At 45.5% G+C, this 22,828-nt stretch overlaps 1 protein-coding gene across 1 annotated transcript in view; it reads right to left on the bottom strand.

Annotated features, from left to right (window-relative positions):
- The window catches only part of Adgrb3 (adhesion G protein-coupled receptor B3), a 529,297-nt gene extending 508,215 nt beyond the window's left edge, over positions 1-21,082 (bottom strand). The window contains exon 1 of the mRNA XM_013032264.1: positions 20,323-21,082. Coding sequence (XP_012887718.1) covers positions 20,323-21,082 — 760 coding nt within the window. The remainder of the gene's footprint in view (positions 1-20,322) is intronic.
- Between the last annotated feature and the right edge of the window lie 1,746 nt (positions 21,083-22,828).

Here is a 22,828-nt window from a genome sequence, read left to right as displayed (position 1 = left end):
GAGACAGCGTTATTGTCATGTTTATTCATTTGTTTATGTTTGAGGCAGGGTCTTTCTTGGTAGCTCAGCCTGGCCTGGAACCTGTGGCTAGTCTGCCACGGCCTGTCAAATGTTGGACTGCACTTTCTCTTATAAGGAGAGTGACTGCTTTGGCAACAGGTGCTCACGAGATACATGCATCTTCCCTCATGTAAAGGCTGAAGGTGAGGCGAAGGAAAGCAAGCCTTGCTGATTATAAGAGGGAAATACCAAATGCAAATGAAACATCTAATGAAAACATGGATGCTGGGCTCAATGGTTAAGTGCTTGCCTGGCAGGGCTGGGTTAGGCCATAAGCGGCACAGGAAGTAGAAATAAAAAGAAAGGAGGAGAGGAGTAGAGTGGAGAGGAGGGGAAGGGAGGACAGGGGAGGGGAAGAGAGGGGAGAGTGGGGGCTCACTCGCGCTTCGGGTGATTAGCAGAAGGTACTAAGAACAGCTAGAGATGTTGTAACTCGCCAGGAGAACACGGGAAGGCACAGGGATGGCCAGTGAGTTTGCACTGGCCTCTCTGGTGCGCACACAGCACAAAGGAAGCAAAGCCATGAGCTTCCTGCTCCACAAGCTGCTCCCCTAGGAGACCAGGCTGCAGCCAGGCCAGCTCTCCACCCCACCCCCACCTCCGCACCTCAGCGCCACAGACTGTGCTTCTCCAGTCAGTTATATCACCGTCCATCTGTCCATCCTAATACACATTTCCTTCTTCAGCTCAGTTTCATTCAGTGTGTGTGTGTGTGTGTGTGTGTGTGTGTGTGCGCGCGCGCGTGCATGCACATGCGCTGTTCCTGGGGCTTGAACCCAGGGCCTGAATGCTCTTCCTGAGCTTTGTTTTCCAAGGCTGGTGCTCTACCATTTGAGCCACAGCTCTACTTCTGGATTTTTAGGTGGTTAATTGGAGATGAGAGTCTCACAGACTCATCTGCCTGAGCGGACTTTGACACATGATCCTCACATCTCAGCCTCCTGAGCACCTAGGATTACAGGTGTGAGACACCAGCATCTGGCCCTTGGCTTTTCTTCCCATGTTTACTTAACTTTACCTCTGAGCTGTTTGTACTGCTATCAATATACCATACAATAACAAAGCTCATGTAATGTGTCGTGACTGAATTTTCCGTTTGGAGCTCTGTTTTGGTGGGGACGGAGGCTTGTACTTGGATTCTTCCGCTTCCTAGGATCCACCCTCCATGCTGAGCCACACTCCCTGCTCTGTCTCTTCTGCTATTTTTCAGATGCTGTCTCATGGATGAAATCGGGCCAGGACCTGTCTGTGGAGCGCCTCCTATCCGTGCCTTCCAGGGCTGGCCTTACAGGTTTGTTTTACAGAGTAACCCTTGAAGTAGTAATGTCTTAATGATTTGCTTCCTTTCTGTCCTCTGTTTCTGGTTTCCAGTGAGGTTTGGGTAGCAGACAGTGAGTGTCAGCAGACCAGGCCAAGGGCACTGGGGAACACCTCTCCTCTGGCTCTGTCCACCCTGTCCAACCCGAGGCTCTCCTCCTGTCAACTGTCACTGGCTGCAACCGAACTGCACAGAAGCTAGGGACAGTGCATAAATGCCAGGCTGCCCGCACACGTGTGCACACACACACATGTGCCATGCACACAACCCTCTGCATCCACTTCTCTCGTGGCCTAGACCAGAGGCCCCCTTCCCTCCACAGTTAAAACCAGATGTCAGCACACTCACTGGCACTCAATCTCTGCTAATCTGTTCCCGCCACCTTTCCTTTGCTAATGGCCTGACATGCACTAAATGTCTCAGCAGCAGAAAAACAAGGTGGTCATTTCATTTTCCAGTGTATCACATGTCTTTATTTATACATGTCCATATAAAGATACTTTGTAGTGTAGGATGGATTTATATCTATCTTACAATGTTTCAAGTCATTCAACATTGTTTACATTAAATCTTGTTACATAGGAACTAATTCAGGTGCTCTCTAAAATCTTTTAATAGCTTCCTAAGCAAAATTCATCAAAGACAGTGTACTTTTTAAGCCAGGTATGAATTGCTCATGCCTGCAACCCTAGCCACTTAGGAGGCTGTGATCTGAGGATTGTGGTTCAAAGGCAGCCCAGACAGGCAAACTAAAGAGACTCTTATCTCCAGTTAACCACAAAGAACCAGAAATAGAACTGAGGCTCAAGTGGTAGAGCACTAGCCTTGAGTGAAAATTTTCAGGAGCAGCACCCAGGCCCTGAGTTCAAGCTTCAATACCTACACACACACACACACACACACACACACACACACACACACACACACACACACACACACACACACACACACACACAGAGTAAATTTTCAATATCAGAAAGCACATGCCAGCTAATGGGCCCATGTTTATCTTCCAATTTATCATCTTTTACCCCACAAGTTAAAAAGTGCTCCAATTCTATACAAGAGACCCATCACATGACAGAAAGCAGCTTGGGTATAAAACAGTCTATTAGAGCCAAACTACACTCTAATTTTTATATTAAGACTAGTGATAAAAATGGTCACCTTTGTATGTATGAAATATGGAAAACAGCCCCATGAGCTTGAATATGACACTGTTTTTCAAAGATTGCGAACCACTTTCCTTGAAATTACCTCATTTTCTTGATCATTAACCCACCCCACTTCCATGCCTCTATATCCAGATCATTTATCATTACTTTTTTTGGTTAATCATCCACAAAGTTCGTCTATGAAGTTCAAAGTAAATTAGGTTTTCATTCATATTTTTAAACACTATTCTAAAAAAATTAGCCAGTATCAAAATTAAGAATATAAGACAATTACAACCGTTTGTCTTGTTCCTGTTTTTGTGAAATATATTTATAAACTGCAAAATGAAAGGTATTCATTATAGGAATCTATTATTATAGGTTTTTATTATTATACATTATTTTTGAAACCTATGCTCATTTTGGTATCAATACATCAGAAACGGCAATTTCTCCCTGGAGGAAGCTAACAATTATAGGTACCCACTGAGCAATGCAGCCACGTGCCCAATGGGAGGACTGAGATAGACCAACCTCAGGAAGACGAGGGCCACAGGTAATATAGACTTTAAAAAGTAATGATCATACGCTTCCTTCCTCTACCTGCTTATACCCACTTGTCACATTATGAGCCCTAGTCTATTTTCATTACTGTACATTGAGCTATCTATCTGCCATCTACTTATCTATGGTTTATCATCTGTGCATCTATTGATCATCTTCCTTTCTCTCATATCTATTGTCTATTTATAGATCAGCTATCATCATCTATAACTTTACCTATGCATGACATTTACCCTCCATCTTTCTATCTTATATCTATCTACTATCATGTATCTATTTATCTATCTCTATCTCTCTCTACCTGTCTATCATCTATTATCAATTTTCATGTACCCTATTTATCATGTGCATCTATCGTGTATCTATTTATCTACCTATCTACCTTCCTACCTACCTGTCATATCTATTGATCTATCTGTCATAACTATTTATCTACCTGTCATATCTATCATATCTGTCTATCTATCTCTACCTACCTACCACATTTTCTTATTCTACACTGTCTTCATAACTTGGTGTACACCTAGACAGAAAATGAGACCAAGACTCTATCTCAAAATGTCAGTACAACAAGGGGCTGGGAAAGGGGCCAAGCATTAAAGCTCCAGTCTAGCAAGCCTGAAGCTCTGGGTTCAAATCCAAGCACTGCTCCCCCTAAATAACTTGCTACATCTTACACACCTAGCTCCTATCAGGAGAAATGAAAATGAACTAGAACAAAGGAGGACACTTTTTGTGAGGAAATGGGCAAACACCATTCATCAGGTTTTATTACACTTTAAAACAGCCTTTCTATCTTTTGGATGGAATCTCTATGTTCAGATAGTTTTGACACAAGAGCACAATCCGGGGAGCCCTGGGCTGCCAGCCCAGCAGACACGGGTAACCTGAGTTAGAGAAAGGGGATGGAAAAAGCAGTCAGAACAAAGTCAGTCCACCAAGGCAGAATGGACCTGGATTGTGCCAAGCGGACAGCAAGGACATCAGCAAAAGCCTGGCAGAGACTGCCCAGGGCAGGCTGGGAACTCCCTCTACCTTTCTGATTGATTGGTCATTTCTAGCATGCAAGGCAGAGCTGCCAGGGAAGCACAGAGCACTTCTGCTCCAAGATGTCTGCAGCCAGGTTTCGGTCAATCTCTGAACTATCTGCATGTGAGGAATCATGTATTAGTAATCTGTCACACATAATCCCATACTTCCTTTTGCAAAATAATCTAAGACTCAAAGAAAGGAAATGCCCAGAATCATGTTCTTGTTAAGCCTTTTATCCGATCTACCCCTGTACTGTTTATGCATTGTGGTCTCCAACCGCAACAACACAGCGTGAACTAGATTAACTTTCTGCTAAAGAGAAGGCTCTGTGGGCAGAACTCAACCCTTTTCCCTGATAAGAGCTCAAAAACCAGAATTCATATGTAAGAATAATTACGAAACAGTATCTATGGCTACATTACAGAAGCACTTAGGCAGAGATGACAGCACTTTAAAACAAGTCCACCATGCTTTACTTTCAAAGAGCTTCAAGCTTATCTTTAAATGGTATGCCCTAAACATGCATAGGAATTTAGATATATAGGAGTAAAATTTTAAGAGAGAGAAACAGTAATTTGGGTGAATGTGGGTGATTTGTAACTTGAAAGGAAAATTCACACCATCAACTTCTGCTATTTCCTACACAAGATAACTAAGCGTATCCAGTTCAGTTTATCTTATTTCCTAAGGTAACTGAGTTTATACAGTAATTTTTTTAATTGAGCTAGGATATTAACTGTGGTTCACTGGGAACGGAGCGTGAATCCCAAGTATTTTTCACTAACATCATCTTAATTTTAATGCTAAATGAAAACAGAAGAACTGATATCTAAAATACAGGTCCACTAGAAAAGTGACAATGTGTGCTGAATATTTCACACATGCAGATTAGAAATGTTATAATTCAACAAACATATTAAAGATCTTAAAGGTATGATCTTATGCCTAACAAGTAGTCAAACTGATACTAAGATGCTCCTTAATATGATATTGATTTACTGTACATTTTTACTGCCAGAGGTGTGCCTACCTGAATTACAAGGAGATAGACATATATATATATATATATATGTTATATATTATATATGTGTGTGTATATGTGTGTGTGTGTGTGTGTGTCTACCTCTATGTCTGGTCTATGGAAAGCACTGGCTTGGCAATTTATATTACATTGAAATCTAGCACTGACCAGTGGTATTCATATTTTGTATATAAATTTCAGCTGATATGCTACAGTTCAAAACTCTCAAATCTTTTTTTCTCAAGCAAATTCCTATGGTCAACAGAAGAAAGAACTAGGAGTGGTCGATCCTCCCTGGGTGCATTGGATGTACTAACTTTCATTATTCCAGCTCCAAGCCACATGTTCATACCAAGTTGATGGCCCTCGAATGGTTTTCTAAACTTTTCTTTTTAGTCTGTGACATTGTGCAAATGTTACAGTATTTTAAATTATGCACCTAAAGCCCTTCTATGTAAGTGGAATTATACAAGAATTTTGATGTTATTCAAGTAACAATACTGCCACAATGATGGCATATAAAATCAGTAGTGTTGGGACTAGAATTTGTTATAATAAAGAGGTAATATTTACAAAGTACATTAGAGATTAAGATCAGAATAAAATTTACGTATGGGAAAATATGCTTTTCTTTTTTTTATTGAGAAAATACCGTACAGAGGGGTTATAATTACATGAGCAAGGTAATAAGTACATTTCTTATCAAGCATTGTTGCCTTCTCCTTTGTTTCCCCTTACTATCCTTTCTCATTCCCTCCCATCCCCCCCCATGCCAAACTTGTAAAGTTCGTTTTTTGAAATAACGACTTGTACATCTCATTGTTGCAATGGGTCCACCTGTATCCCTAGTTAAACAATTTGTTTTTTCCCTTCCCCCCAACAAATTATACCAACATCAAATACAGTGAAAACGGGTTATACCATGGGGGAGGGACATACAAAGCAACAAAGAAATCATCTTATAAATATGTTAGAAACAATAGCAAGAAAGAAAAAACATACATAAATATGAAAGAAATCAAAAGAAAAAACGAATAATGCCTTGATTTTGGATCTATTTTTCCAGTAACAATTTTTAAATTATCTTTTCTTCCTTTTGTGTTTTGACTGGTATTGATACCACAATGTCTCAACTCCTCTTTCTTGGGACAAGTGACATAGTTGCTTTATGTAAAAAAAATAATTTTGAGCTGGGAATGTCCCTTGCCTAGCATGCATGAGGCCCTCCCTGGGTTTGATTCCTCAGTACCACATAAACAAAAAAAATATTTAAAAGCTGATTACTTACTCTCAAGAAATACTTTTATCCCCAAAATATTGAATCACTATTAAACACCAAAGTGTCTATCAACTGACTTTCAGTAATTGAGATTATTATGATTAAGAAAATACCTCGAAGATTTACTGTAGTAAGAATGGATTGACATTTTACTCTTTTTTCAAGTAAGATAATACTTATTTTCAGGGCCCAGGCAAATAAAAAAATTGAGAATAAACAAAATAACTTTCCCAATTATTTTAAAGATAAAAATGAAATAAATTCCCTGAAATAAAACATTCCCTGGCTAGGGAGTGAACTTTTTACCTCTTTCCTTTTTATACATCCCTTGTATCTTCTATTAAAGATGCTTAATCTAACTATAAACTATTTTTGTCTAATGTAAATGACAGTGTGCCAACTTTAAATCATTAACTTATACAGGAAAAGATCATTGAAATTCTAGTTTTATTTTGATCCTGTATAATCATAATTACGGAACAGATTGAGTAGCTAGTTGTGTTAATGGGGTGTTAAGAGAAGTTCAAAGCAATTAAAGTCTTTACCATCTAGGCCTTTGTACCACGAGACACTCATGGATTTTTAGAACAGACTATTAAAAATAGACTACATTTATATTTAAGTGAATATATTAGTAGAAAATTTAAATTTTAGAATGTATACCTGTTAATGACAGAAAGGTCATTCATACTCTCTGTGTGCCTTAGAGCAGGTCAAAAATCAATGCCCAGTTTTTATCACCAGGCTTCTGGGGGAGTAGAGACTGACCGAAGTTTTTAAGCCATCAGCTCAGAGAAGAAAACACTATTTTTTTTTGGGGGGGGGGCGAGGAGGCAATGTATGTATCCTTCTGGTGAGACACACCAAAAGTTTTAGGGAAGTAGCCAGACACTAGCGGCTTACACCTATAATCCTAGCTACTCATTTAGCCTGTTTCTAACTTGGAAATCCAGAAAAGGTTAAGACATTACATTTCACCTCACAAGGCACAGAGACCCTGTAAGCTATACCTTTTATACAAAACACACAGTTGCGTAAAATTACGATTTTGCCCTTAGGACAAATTCATCTCTACCCCTTCTTCTAATACTCATGCTTGAGTCTGCCAGGAAGCAGTATAGAAGTTGCTCATGTAACTGATGTAAGAGGGGAAGTGTGGCAGGAAGGGAACGTGACATTTTTGCGTTTCTTTTACACGTGCACCACCCCAGAGTGAACAACACAATGCCAACACACTCCATGTTCCGTGAGAAGCTCAAAGATTATTTTAAAAATAAAACAGAATTAACAGAACCCTTTGCATTATTTGTGCATTAATCCTTTTGTATAGGCTATATTAAAAGAGGAAATTACACAGATAAGATCTGCTTTGGAGATGCAGAAATAGTTGTTGTTTAATATTGTGTAAATCCTGAATGTCACAAAACTCACAAGGACTCCGTATCAACCTCTAAATCATTTCCACAGGAAGCCCAAATTCTTATTCCTTCCTCTGATACAAATAGAAAAAGAACCACCAAGAAATATTTTCTCAAAAAGGTATCAGACCCTTACATTAAAATGTCCAGGTCAGCAAACACCCAACAATGGTTGTCATTTCTCACCAAGAGAGACTGACATCACACATGAGGTAGTGTACACCTATAATCCCAGGAACTTGAGGATAGGAGGAGTGAGGTCTAAGGCCAGTCTAGAGAAAACTGTAAGACCTTCTTTGAAAAACAACTCATGCAAAAAGGCTGGAGGCATGGCTTAAGTGGTAAAGAGCCTGTCTTGCAAGACTGCTCAAGAGTGCTGGAGAGAGAGAGACAGAGAGAGGCAGAGACAGAGAGACAGAGAGGCAGAGACAGAGAGGCAGAGAGCAGGAAATGCCCATGTAGTTCAAAGCAAGTTCATCTGTGCACACATTTGTACAGCCCAGTTGTAAGCACAGACTACGACTCGGTTACATAAACATGAGCATGTTACACATCAGACATGCATGCTCCTGAGATCTGAACTGGCAATTCATTCCATCCCTTCTGAGCAGAAACTAAATAAATAATAAAAAAGCAGGAAGTGTTTGTTTACTTCTTTAATTTTGCAGTTGCTGGATGGATTCTGTTCTCTCTGCTGACTCCTGGAGTGTCTCTCCTAATTAATGAGCGGATTATAATACAAACTTCTTGAGAATAGGAAACACGGTAGACAGAGCCCCTGAGAAGAACGTGAGCATTTGTCAGCAGAGAATTAACTCTGGGAAGAAGGCAGCAGAGAGGACGGAAGTCCCATGGCCTTCCTCTCCCTTCACCCCCCCAGGGAGCAAGGGCACTTGGTGGCAGAAGCCCACCTCCTCCCAGGGAGGCTAATTATTGCTACATAATTAACCTCACAAGAAAGTGGTTCAGATTAATGAAGCAGTGTTTACTGGGGTGATTACAAGCTCTTAGAATGCTACGAAAGGTATTTGTTTACATAATTACCAACATGGATATTAATAATGGATTCTGGGTAAATTATTGCCATGACAAATCTAGATACCAATTTTTATAAATCATATTTTTAAGCCATTAATGCACAAAAGGAGAGAGGAAGGGAGGGAGGGAGACTGATAGAATAAGGGGCGGAAGAATAAGAAAGGAGGTGGAAGAGAAAGATCTGCAGAAATCTGGCGATAAGTATCTGACAACAGAGCCCCGTCTTGACCTCAAGAGGAGCTGCCCTGAGGAGGATCAATGTCCATTTAGATTTGTATCAATCGTGGCTTAACACAAGACCACAGCACCCTCAGTCTAGCTTAGTTTCCCCCCCACACACACACAAACTCAAGGAACTTTCTGGATAGATTCTGAACAAGTGGTCTGTCACATAAAGACAGGATTTGGGGTTTCTTTGGGATTCCTTCTAGCTAGGCAAGAACAAAAACGGGTTCATGAAAACTTCAAGTAAACCTCAGTACTGACAGCATGAAGTTCAACTACAGCCACCTCTTGAAAATGACCCTGTGGGCGAGCTGAGTTCCCCCATCGCTGACAGGGTCATCAGGCTGCTCCTGCTGAGTTACAGATGCATCTCCAATACCAACCTCTCAGAGTTCTACCAATCTCCAATACCAACCTCTCAGAGGTCTACCAACCTCTGAGCGCAGCCACCCCTCACCATCCTCCTTACAGGCCTGGCTCAGGCCTGCTGTCACAAAGCACTCTTGCTCCAAAACTCAGAGATAGCCTATGCCCTTCACACGAGCGGATGGCCGCTGTCCAGCTGTCATCCTGGGGGAAAGGGGAGGTGGTCCAGCTAACCGAGGAGGCCAGGTCCTCGAGGCGTGGCAGGTGGAGGCCTGCCTGGTCAGGAGATGGGGGAGGTTGGGTCAGGGAGACCCCCCTGATCAAGCCGACTGGGGAGCTGTGTCACTCCCCTGTTGCTCCAGGCCTCCCCGCACTGGGCAGAGCCTCAGGGCAGCTCCCCAACACACACACACAGCAACCCTGGACACCGTGTCCCTCTGTACGAGACCAGAACTCCCGGGTGGCATCTGCTTACACCACAGCCAAAGCGGACGAGCTACATGTGTGCCCAGGGAGATGTTCTCAGTGCTGGGAATTCATCACGGGTGGATACCACAGCAACTAAACCTTCCTTGCTCTGTTTTAGTTGATTTCCGGAGCTAGGCTGTCCGCGACTCCATCAGCAGTGAGGAGGGAGGAGGGTGGCAGCCCACGTCCTGCCTGCGTGGAAGGGAGCAGAAAGATTTCTAATGTGGGCATCTGCACATCCAGCAGCTGGTCAGTGAAAGGGATTCTAAGTGTCTACGGTGAGAGCAGCCTTGTGGAGTCAGCTAATGGGCAGGACTTCTGTCTGGGAGCCGAGGCGAAGGGGGGGGGGGTCCAGTCAGATTGATGGACAAGAGGAGAAATGCTCTATCACTGCACATCCTACCCCACTTAGCTCTTCTGCATAAATCATATCTGCTGTTGAAAGCAGTGTGTGTGTGTGTGTGTGTGTGTGTGTGTGTGTGTGTGTGTGTGTGTGTGCACCAGTACCAGGGCTCAAACTCAGGGCCTGTATGTTCTTCTTTATCACTTCTGCTCAAGGCTGGTCCTCAAGGCTGGTGCTCCACCACATGAACCTCCACTTCCAGCTTTTCCGTGGTTAATAATCACCTCACAGACTTTCCTTGCCTGGACTGCACTCCCTAATAGGTAAGGTGACCGGCGCCTGGCTAATGAATCAGCATCTGCGTGGCTTCTAAGTGACCACAGTTGTGGGTTTGTGGTTTCTGCGGTCACAGGATACAGAGGGCAGAGGCAAGCATGTGCACTATTTATGATGCCTAGTAATTCACTATGCCCTCTATGCTATAATCAATTGAACACCAAACACGGTCATCAGAAAATCCCAAGGAAACCACAAGAGAACAGGAAGCCATCCGTTTCCCTGAGAGACCACGTTTCTTACAGGATTAGCTAAGGCGTTCAGTCTCTGTTCCAGGCAAAGAGAACAAGGCACCATCTTGTTCCAAAGCAAAGCCAGTTGAAATGCACAATGCCACCTGTACCCATTTTACTTCTTAAATGTTGTAAAACTTTAAAACATGTGCTGTCTTCTAAGTTATAACAGCTGGGAAGAGCCAGGGAGAGCAGATCCCAATCTACAATGGAAGTTTCCTGACCAGGACATGGAAATAAAGACAAATTTCAGTCTGCCTTGTAGAATGCATCTTTAAAAGTTCATCAATTTAAGCGCAGAAAATTATATCCACCACTGATCTCTGTCTTCCCAAGGTATTTTCTTTCCTACCTTACGATTTTCATGGATAGAAAATACAGGAATAGACAAGTCCAAGATATCCAGAAATCAGCAAACATTTATGACTAATTAAAAACACATTGTAAAAGGCTGTTTCTAAACAAATTCAGTATAATTAACCTTTGTCATTCAGCCTTCCCTTCTTTTTTTCCTCCCTTCCCTCCCCCCTTCCTTCATCTCTCCTCCCCTTCCTTCTCCCTCCTTTTTCTTTGGGCCTTCCCTTCTCTTTTCTTTTCTTCCTTTTGGGCAGTTATCAAAATTTTTTTAGGAGTAAAAATAAAAGTTCTTGGTAAAAAACACCTTAATTTTCCTTTTGAAACAAGAGGGAAAACTCACATGCCTATTCCTTTGTGGGGCTTGCACTTATGGCCTGAAAGCACTGTCCCTGCGATTTTTTTTTCTTTTCTCAATGCTAGCATGCTCTATCACTTGAGCCACAGCCCTATTTTCCAGCTTTTGTTGTTGTTGTTGTTGTTGTTTATGTCTTGTCACTTAGTTGGAGATAAGAGTCCTGGTACACAGTGACCGCTGCGGCAACCAGCCAAGGACAGATCCCAGGAACAGCCAGCAGCCAGGCCCGGCCTCCTCCCACACCCAATGAGCTCTTCGCAAACAATCAAAAGATGGAGGATGCTGCTTCTCTACAGCACAGTGCCAGGCAGGTCAGATCCCACTACAGATCACAGACGCGTGGGAAGACTCTAGACTGGAAACAAACATATGGTTCTTTATTTGTAATGAGCTTGGACTGAAATCAATCAATTACTTTTAAGACCAACATCACGTGAGGTACAGTAACATATACCAGGCCAAGCAAGGATCTAACTGATGGGCACTGTCCCATGTGGCGCCATCTGTATGCACACCTTCCCGTGTGCACAGGACAGCAAGCACGCCATCTGTATGCATACCACAGCAAGCATGCTCTGAGCCTCTTCCCAGCTGGTGAGTTCTGTGGACTAGGCCCACAAAAGTGAGCCTCTCTTGTGTCATGGAACACAAGTTCCAAGAGGTATGTTTGGCTGAACGGTTAGGGGTATGTCAATCTCATAATATTCATACCAGAAAACGTGGAAGGCCCATGGAAGTCTATGATATTGTGATCCAGATGCAGGCATTCCAGAAACAGGGAGAAAACCCAGCTTCTACGGCGTCTTATTTGAACCCATTTATAATGGTTTTCGAAGGAAGACCATCGCATTTAGAGCATTCTAAATAAGTCATACCAAATAGGACAAACAAAATTTTCCTCAAGCAGTTATTGCTCAAATAAAACAATATGAATGGCAGAGTTTTCTGGCTGAAATGCATTTCCTAAATGTTAGGGTTTAATATCATTTTCTTTAATGGCTTTGTTTTTATTTGTAACATTTTGGTTGGTTGAACTCAAGGCCCTGGGACTGCGAGGCTGGTGCTCTATCATTTGGGCCATACCCCAGCCCTTCTTGCTTTCGTTATTTTTCAGACAGGGTCTCAAGCTTTTGTCTTGAACAAGCTTTGGACCACCATCCTCCTTCCTCTTCCTGTCACCCAGCTGGGATTACAGGTGTGTTTCAGCCACACAGGGTGTGTTTCTCCAGGCAGAGTCACACCAGCGTGGTGCCTAGGCCTCTCCTGTCTCTACCTTCCAAGGATCTAGATTATAAACGTGGGTCACCACATTGTCTAAACCTGTTGTTTTTTTTAAAAAAATTAGATGTCTTAACTCTTATTTTACCAGTGCTTTGTAGGTGAAGCTCTCTTTTAAAATGTGTTCTACAGGAGAATAAATCATTATTTGGGTCTACTACTGTAAGATTTGTTTTCTCAAAGTTTAGATGTTTTTTAATCACAAATGGTGTTAGCATGGGTGGTAGGTCTGTCCTACTCAGCTGTGAAAGAAACACCAGCAGGGCCAGATGTTGTGTTCCCAAGGGCTTAATACAGACCAGCACCTCAAGAAAAGCCTATCTCAAAGCAGTCTCCTTCAGCAAAGGAGCCTTCTGTTCCTGTCAGAGCCCCCTGCCTCTCAGCAGCTCCACCCAGGGACCACCAGCCCAGGGTGGGGAGCAGGTCTCTACCAGGCTTGCCACCATGCCCAGCACAGGGACTGTTCCAATCCTGCACAAAACGCACCCACAGCCAGAGGCTCAGGGCTTCTTGGGGGGCAACCTATGTTCATGGACAAGTTCAGACAATTAAACGACAATCTCCATCGTGATTATCAGTCACTATGGCTTATAAACACAGAATAACTATCCTAAAATCCTTCAGAAAACCACACTGCTTTGAAGAAAATCTTTTTATGTTAGTGGGGAAGGGTAAAATTTTAAAGACTAGCAGAAGTCAGTCAGATACACTCAATACCATTAACAATGATGATGATATATATATATATATATATATATATATATATATATGTCTATGTATCTATCTATGCATCTGTTGATCACCTACAACAAATACATAAGAAGCAGGTAATACAGATGAGAGCTGGAGTCTCACATCTGTAATCCTCGCTATGCACCAAAGACATCTGAGGATCTTGGTTCAAAATCAGCCTGCACCATTAAATCCCACAGACTCTTATCTCTAATTAACTAGCAACAAGGCAGAAGTGGAGGCATAGCTCAAGTGGTGGAGTACCAGCCTTGAGCAAAAGCTAAGCGAGACTATGAGGTCCTGAGTTCAAATCCCAGTACAGGCTGGCACAGAAGAAAGGGAGAAAAAGAAGGAGGGAGGCAGGGAGGAAGAGAGGGAAGAGTCAGGGCAATCGTAACTGTTGCCACTGTTAAGAATACACTTAAATTCTCATTTCACAAGGATATGATTATCAGTTAAAACCAGTTTCAAACGTCTCCACAACTTTGCTTACAGGGCATAGGTCATATGAGCTTTCCACAGACCCCGGACGCCCGCCACCATTCATTGTGCATCATATTAGAAACCTGCTCGGCTCACAAAGCTGGAAACACACACCAAAGCCTGCCCAGGGTTCTCCCAGCTACCCTGACAGAACTGTGAATGGAAACGTTCCTGAAACTTCCGTCCCAAATCCCTTCCGGATCCCTGGGTCGGCATCCATTGAGTATTCCCACACAGATCCTCCACTGGGTGCTAAGGGGACTCCTGGTCCCTGGATGAATGAGTGTGTGCATGTACGTACGTGTGTGTGTGTGTACGCGCGCGTGCATGCACGCATGCATGCGTGTATGTGAACAGCAACGGTGATGCCAGGGAAGAGGCACACTGGAGTTACTGTGTGGGCCCTCCTATGCATGCACACACACACAGCTCACACATATGCACACACACACACACACCTCATCTAATGCAGCCCTCCATCTTGGTAAGCAGTGCCCACACTTCATTAATGAATCAAACTCAAGTCACTTATCGAAGGTGACTCTAGGTGACTGAGTCACTGTAGGGACTCCAAGTCTATCAAACACCAAATTATTCCTTCCATTTCAATGAAATGACACAGCCAGAAAAATTTTAATATGTCTCTGATTTCTCAATTCTCATTAACTGGATTGAGAAGAAATTCTCCAAGCACTGACAAGAACTAAAATAATCCAGCTCATTATTTCATTTGTCATATCTCATCGGTCTGTCTCCCAGCATCTTGTCCAATGGAAGAAGCTGAAGGAGGGGACAAAAGATGAGTACGTGGAATAACAGGATGAAATGCTGTCCTCACTAACCATTATCTGAAGACTCGGCACCCGTTATTTTTTAAAAAAAAGCAAAAATGGGTTTTTTTGTTTTTTTTTAACCAACTCTGATTTAAGAACCAATGGGCCTTTATAGGTAAGATATACCAGAGCAATTCAGAGGAAAAATATATCTGAGACAGTAGCTACCTTGAAAAGTCAGTTTCACAATGTAATTCTTCTATTAAGAAATAAATGATAAACAAATGTCGGCAGCTGGATTGCAAATGAAGTATCTTGATTTTTAAAGAAATCTAATCACTGGCATATCTCCATCGGCTGTAGATGCAGTCTCGCTGAGATTCGGGCTGGTGCCCTGTCCGCAAACACACAATACCACGCATTTGAGGACATTGCCACACAATCCAGTTTTCTTGAGTGTATGTATAGGAAGTACTTCCTAAGTTATCTGACACAATGCGGTCAAGACATTTGGCTTGACCTGGCCTATAATTTTAGTAGCAGCCTCCTGTTAATGGAGTTAGAGTTCTTCATCAAGAGTTACAAACAGAAGCCCTAAAACTGTCTTCCAAGTACTCTTTTCTTTCTTCCCAAGAGGTTGCATGGCCATTTGTGGATAGGAGGGTTTGGGAAATGACAATATTACGCCAAACTAGAAGACAGAGAGACACAGCATGAACTCAGACAGGGAGGGACTGGCGAGTTTCCTCTATTTCCACTATTCATCTAGGTTGCCATGGATATCAAGCCATATTTATCACTGATCGTGTCAGATAAATATACATGGAATAAAGAACAAGTCTCAATGATTTCACTCTTTGTTTGCTTGTTGTTTTAACAATATGTCTTAACAACCCCTTGGAGACCAGAAAGTGGCATCACTCACACATGAATGGAAGCAGACAGGGGGTAAATGGCGCCCAGCTCCCCGGGGAAGGGAATGACAGGAAGATGTTTTGCCCAAGTCACGTGATCGCTGACCATCTCTGATGCTCCCCCACTCATTTCAACCAACATTCACGGGAACCCTGCTCAGCCTGCCCTTCCCTTGGAGATCTCCACCTTGGGTGGGGGAGATGGGCATATGATGGAATTTCACACCCGCTGGAGAGGAAGGCTGGAGCCCAGATACCCCGTGTGCAAAGCACTGTGGGGACCCCTGAAAGTGGGGTGAGCTATGGGGAACGCTCAGAGGGCGTGAACCTCCCTATGTTCTCATGAAGAGTGTGGATAGAGGCAGCCATCTTCAGAGGAAGAGATCAAAGCAGTAAAAAGAGGATGGAGACAGGTAGATCAAAACCAACCTGAGAGCAACCAGGGCCAATCAGAAATAAATGAGGACAATTAAACAACTGGCCATGGAAATCCCTCAGGAGCTTTGATAGGCTCCCTCAAAATGCAAACAGCCCAGGACACTGCTGAAGTTTACCTGGGCACACAGTTTCCCTCAGGGGACACAGGTGGAGGGCCCAGGATGAGAGGCAGAGAGAAGACAACTGCGGCCTTCAGATCTTCAACTGCCTCCGCAGGGACCCCAACTTCCTTTCACTAAGGGGAGCCATTAGAAACAAGAACCCATCAAGGCTTTCTATTAAGTTAAACATCTGTCTTAATTTCTCATTTTAAATGAAGTAGTAAAATAACAATATCATACCTATATATTATATTATGCATGTATTATACATTATATATTAATTATATTAAATATATTTCCCTTTTCACGGGCCTCATTGCTGCTCTGCTCTCCCTTAGCTTTTCACTCAAGGCTGGCATTCTACTACTTGAGTCACACCATCACTTCCAGACTTTTGGTGGTTGCCTAGAGATAAAAGACACATGGACTTTCCTGTCAGGGCTGGTTTTGAACCGGGATCCTCAGATCTCAGGCTGCTGAGTCACATGGATGACAGACATGAAGCACCAGCACTCAGGTTTTATACCTTCATAGTCCAGAATAATCTTCAACAAATGAGACCCTTAAAGGACAGTGAAGTCTTCAGAGAAACTAAACATGGCTTTCTTTGCAAATGTTGTCCAATCTTTCTCCAGGCTCAGAACTCCCCCTCCCCCCACCACCACCCCCAAACACAATACTGTCCTTGGGGCTTCCTTCAAAACATAGAGTATCTGCCAGGTACCGCTAGCCCATGCCTTCGATACTCAGGAGGCTGAGATCTGAGGATCTCAGTTCAAAGCCAGCCTGGGCAGGAAAGTCCGAGAAACTATCTCCAGTTAAAACCACCAGAAAACTGGAAGTGGCATTAGTGGTAGAGTGCTAGCCTTGAGCTAGAAGAGCTGAGAAACAGCACCCAGGCCCAGAGTTCAAGCCCCATGACCATCCCTGCCCCTCCACAAAACACACACACACACACACACACACACACACACAAAACCCAGGTTATCCATTATATGCACACAGGTTCAAGAAATAAAAACCCCCAGAACGACATCACTATTCTTGCAAAGTCTTATGTGTCTGTGTCTGTGTGTGTTTCAATCTCCTTGTCGCTCAACAAATTCACATAAGATCCTAGCATATAATAACACACCTCAACCCTAAATATGCCAGAGACTGATAAATAAGACAATCCTTAGATGCACTAATATTTAATATTTTAATGAGGCATCAGTACAATGCTTTACTTTGTGTCATATTAAAAACAGCAAATTTTTTTTTCCATCTGTCCCGAGGCCCTGGATGAATCAAGAGGAATGTTCTAGTACAAATCCTTTCTCTATTGTGTTTCCTCCATCCTTGCTGAGTCTCATCCTGTCATCTAGAGGCCTGGGCCACAGCATGGCAGCTGGCCGAGGTTGTGAGCGGGACCTCTGGCATCTGCTCCCCAGCCCCGCCCTGCAGCTTTCTGGGTGGAATGAGGAAAAGAAGCTGGCCACCCCAGGCCAGCCTTCCTCCTGAGCCAGGGAACCTGAGCACCACAGAATCATCTCCCACCACAGAATCATCCCCTTGGTGACTGAGAGGCCAGTGTGAACACGCGTGCACAGAGGTGAGCCATCATGTCATGCACTACCTCGTTTCAAGAGCCAGAGTTCCGAGCTTTCACAGGAAACGGAGCTGCCTGGAGTAGCAGGCCTAGTCCAAACAGCCGGACTCACGGCATTCAGAGCTTCGAAGGGCTCTTAGAGAAGCCTTTCCTACCATCGCGTGTATCTGTGATATCAGATACTTAAGATCTCACATACTTTGCATGAATAAGTGTGAGTAGCGCAGGAGTCAGGATTTTTATGTTGCCTTTAAACAGCCTTTCTGCACTGCCCCTCACCGGCAAGGCTCGGCTGGGATGAGGTGAAGGAGGTAGATTGTATAAGAACAGCTGGCCAGAGCACTGGGACTGCTCTGTCACCAGGATCCATAGGTCCCCATCTTTGGGCCTTGCTGCACCCGAACCAATACAGAGCCTGGATTTCGGGATGCAGAGGGCAGAGGCTGCACGCCCCTAAGGGGGCATCCCTCCCGCTGACACACACATCCTTGCCCAGCCCCAGCAACATCACCATAAAGCCAGCACCCTTGTGTAATTGTCTACACAGGCACTCCTGCCATATTCTGACACCACTTACACACCTGAAGTGTAACAGTCACTCCTGATGTGTGGACCACGTGACTGCCTGCTCTAACACCTTTCTGTCCACCCCTGGCAATGACCACAAAACCTCTGCAGTCAAGCTGCTGCCCCACCCCCGCCCGGCCTTGGTTCATTTCTGGATGGACACTGGGACTGGAGCCCATTTAATGCCCGAATTAAAACTGTGGAAAACACCGATATCTAAGTTGTAACAAAATGACCATGAAACAAGCACACGCGCACGCACACACACACACCAACCTAGTGTGCATGAGCGAGCACTACTCTGTGGGCCGACCCTGTGTGGTCTCTAGTTCTCTCTGAGCCGCTGAAGCTTCGAATTCCAGGGACACTAATTAGTTTTAAATGGTGTTAAACACCCTCCCGCAGTCACAAAGTGTGGCTCTGGGATTTTCACTGGAGAAAGAACTCCTGTAATTTAAAACTACTTTGTTTGTCTTCAGTCTCAGCCGCTAGCTAACTGACCTGTGGAGATGTTTGAAGGTATACACACACACACACACACACACACACACACACACACACACACACACAGCCATTGGTGTGCATTTATTTCCTAGCAGGACCTCTCCCTTTCTGCTATCCCCTGACCCCTCCCCCCCCCCAACGCCTTTGAATTCCCATCCCCCATTTCCAGTCAGCCAGGGAGAAACAGCTCCTGCTACTGAGGCTCAGCCCTCCACCCTCCCCCTTCCAGACCCTTGGCTACTCTCAATGAAAACCCTCCAACAAGGGACAATTTGACATGGGCCACAAAGCCTACTTGTGTGGGGGGAGGGGAGGAGGAGCTGGAGCTTGGCTGTCCCTGTCCACAGACTGAGCTCTTTGTGGCCATCAGAAAACATTTCCTGCATAAGAAATCAACACACTCTGAGTGCAGGGCTGCAGCCCAGGCAAGAATATGCATGAGCTCCATCCTGGAGGCTGGAGTGAGTCCCGGCCTCCGAGGGGAAGGCATTTCCTCCCAATATGCCTTTGCTGCTTCCTTGCATAATTCAAAGCCATCCTGGACTTCAGGTTTCCCCAGGCTCCTCACTGCAGACTGGGTGCAAGTCAAGGTACTTTCAGGCTTCCCCTGCATTTCCCTGGCACTGGTTTCCGAGGTGTTTTCCTACCTACCTCACCTCTGGGATGTTCCCTCCTTCCCTTTTCCATGCATATGAATAGGAGACCAAGACAACAGTAAAAAACAACCTCCTCTGCCCCCCAAATAGCCCAGCAATTGCAAGAGACATAAGGGGGGGGAGATCAAGAGTTTACTTTTGCTCCCTGCCTGCTCCTTGCCTTGGCTAAGTCAGCCAGCAGAGCTTGAGGGCTTGGCTGCCAGCCTGTTCCTCTGCACCCAGAATTTACTGTCCATCAAAAATGGGCCAACCCAGTTTGGGGGTGTCTACTCTCTGGCTTGCTATTGTGAGGTCCTGGTCATAGTGTCCAAAGGCAGGGCTGGAGTGAGAGATGGAGGGAAGAAGGAAGGGAGGGAAAGGGGGAGAGAGGGAGGGAGGGGACCCAATGCTGGATGTTTCAGAAGGAAGAAGTCTACTTTACCAAATAGGACCTGTGTGTACGGAGAATTTTGCCCTCTGAATGAAGGCATCAGCCCCCTCCTCCATTTCCCCTCCCCCACAGCCCTTCCTCCAGGCTAGTCTAGCATCTCCTCCTAGTACCCCACCCCCACTCCAGGGATACACTGTCCCCCAGGCCCTGGATCTAGAAGCTAACTGGGGAGACCTTCATGAGGAAAGATGACAAATCAGCACTCAGTGCTAAGCAGAGAAGCACACCGTCAGGCCACAGACCCCACCCCGACCTGCACCACAGACCCCACCCCGTCCCCTAACGCACCTTCCTTGGGGGGCCTCCGGGCCTCGCGGGTCAGGTTGCACATCTGGGTGGTCTGCAGCTCCTGGGTCAGGCAGCCCTCCGTCTGCTCATTCAGGGGCAGCACCACGTTGCTCAGCAGCACCACCGAGGCCTGGTCATCCCCGCCCAGCTCCCCCAGGTGCTGGGGGCAGGAGCACTTGGTATACATGGCCCCACAGGACTCAGCTCGGCCATTTTCGGACTTCAGGCAGCTTTCCAGCCAGGTGCACAAGACCTGGCACCCGAACTGGCTGGGGCTCACCTTGTTCAACACCAGAAACTCAAAGAAAGATTTCTGATCGTGGTCTCCTTTTCTCTGCGATCCCGGGAACTCGGCTGGGAAGACCCGGCGAATCTGAATAAAATTTTTATCATACTGTACAAACACAAAAGCATTCTTGGAATCACAGAGCTGCATGATAGAATGGTTCTTTCTTAACAGATCCTTTATCTTTTCATGGGAGAAATGATCGAACTGGTAAGCCAGCAGGGAGAAGTTGGAGCAGCTCAGGTCCTTCTTGGAAAATTTCAGGTAAATACTGTATTTGGTTGGGTCTGGATTTTCCAGCGTCCAAGTGCAGTTGGTAAAGTTCTTGGGGAACATCTCACTTACAGAATAGGATCCGTAAATGACTCCTTTCACCAAAGTTGAACACCAGAAGTCTTGGGCAGCGTTAAATCCAAACATAACCAGGAGATAGGTGGAAAATATAGAAATCAGCAGCTCACCCACAGCCTTCATCCTATGACATCTGGCCTGCAGAAAGGGCGACAAGAGCGAAAGGCATTGGAAACATAGAATCCTCTCACGATTGCAGCAAGCTGCGTTCCAGATTCCAGTTTAAAAAAGAAAAAAGGAAAAGGAAAAGAGGAAAACCTTAGATGAAGGCCAGGTGCTGTGCTCGGTCCGCAGCCGGGGCCCCGCGGTGGCCACGCGAACAGCGCCCTCTCGTGGCCACCGGCGGCGGCCACCTTCGCGTTTAAAAAGAACATTTAATAGAGGATTAATAGGCATGCCCGCACGCATCCACGCATCCTCCACGACCTCCTTGTCTCCCCGCTATCGTTCTAGAACGCGGGGTGCGGAAGGGGGGCAAACGGGACCTGCAGAATGAGTACGACCCCGAACACTGGCTGCTGATTCTCCTCCACCTCCGGTCAATCGAGCGGCTGACCCCCGCTCTCCGGGCTCAAGCTCCAAGCCAACACCGCCGCCCGGCACTAATCCGATCATCTGGGAGCTGCTGGCGCCCCGTGACTTCTCCTCTTAACCGTGGGGAGTCATCGCCAGGAAGTACAGCCCCCTCCCCCGTTAGAGGATGGCCAGGGATCCCTGCCGGGGCGCCCCCCCACATGCGCCCTTCCCCATGCGTCCTCCCCTCTGCACCCCCCCTGCGCCCTCCCCCGCACCCGCCCTCAGCGCCCTCCCCATGCGCCCTCCGCCCCCCCAGCACCCTCCCCCTGCTCCACGGGGTCCTAGGCCAAGACCCAGGAGAAATCGGGTGCCCCCACCCCTACCGGGGAGAGGGCGGACGCCCTGGGTGGTAGGTCCCCGGCGGGACCCCAAGGCCTCTCCCGGCCGGCTATATCCGGTCTGCGCCCCAAGGCCATGCCAGAGCGAGCCCCAAACTGCAGTCCCCGGCTGGTGCCAGGCATCCAAGTTTCCCCGCTGTGGTAGGTGGGTTGGTCTGTCTGTCTGTCTGTCTGTCTGTCTGTCTGTCTGTCTGTCTAATCTGCAGGGATGGCCTCTGCAAAACATGTGCGGGTGGATTTCAGTGTGTGAACTGCTCCCCGAGATCGCGGCTGCGCCCCACTTCCTTCACGGTTTGTCTGTTTAAAAAAACAAAGTCCTCGATGATCTCTTCTCCTGGAAGCCGTTATCATATAGATCATATATAGATCATACAAGATCATATATATCATACATAAGTCACATTTACCATATATACACCCATATGACTGGGCTGTTTTTTAGTTTTAACCTTTAAGAAGTTATTTCTTTGAATAAATGACACTGCTCTCTCTCTCTCTCTCTCTCTCTCTCTCTCTCTCTCTCTCTCTCTCTGTCTCTGTCCCCCCCCCCCCCAGCCTCTGGGCTGATAAAGTGGTACCAAGTTAATTTTAGAGGTGTCTAGGCTGCCCAGCCGTTTCCTGTCCTGAAAACGGACAGACAGAGGGACACGGGCTGCGAAGCGTTCCCGCCCCCCCCATATTGCATAACGCTGGCCGGGCGCGCACGTCCACGCCGAAGGGGAAGGCCGCCGGCTCCCCGCGGGCTCGAACTCACAGTCCCTGTCTTCATCTGAGCAAGCCGGCCCCAAGTCTCCATGCAGCCGCGGTTTAAGAATTAACACACGCACACGCACATACACACATGTCACCAGAATCACTAGGTCTACGGGAACTGTGCCCTAGGTTGCACACAGACACACACACGACACACAGGAGACACAGACACCACACACACACACACACACACACACACACA

Source organism: Dipodomys ordii, unplaced genomic scaffold (genome assembly GCF_000151885.1).
Source record: "Dipodomys ordii isolate 6190 unplaced genomic scaffold, Dord_2.0 Scaffold152, whole genome shotgun sequence".
In the NCBI taxonomy this organism is placed as follows: Eukaryota; Metazoa; Chordata; class Mammalia; order Rodentia; family Heteromyidae; genus Dipodomys; species Dipodomys ordii.
Note: the sequence above shows the minus strand (reverse complement) of the source record. Positions and strands in the feature narration are given on the sequence as shown.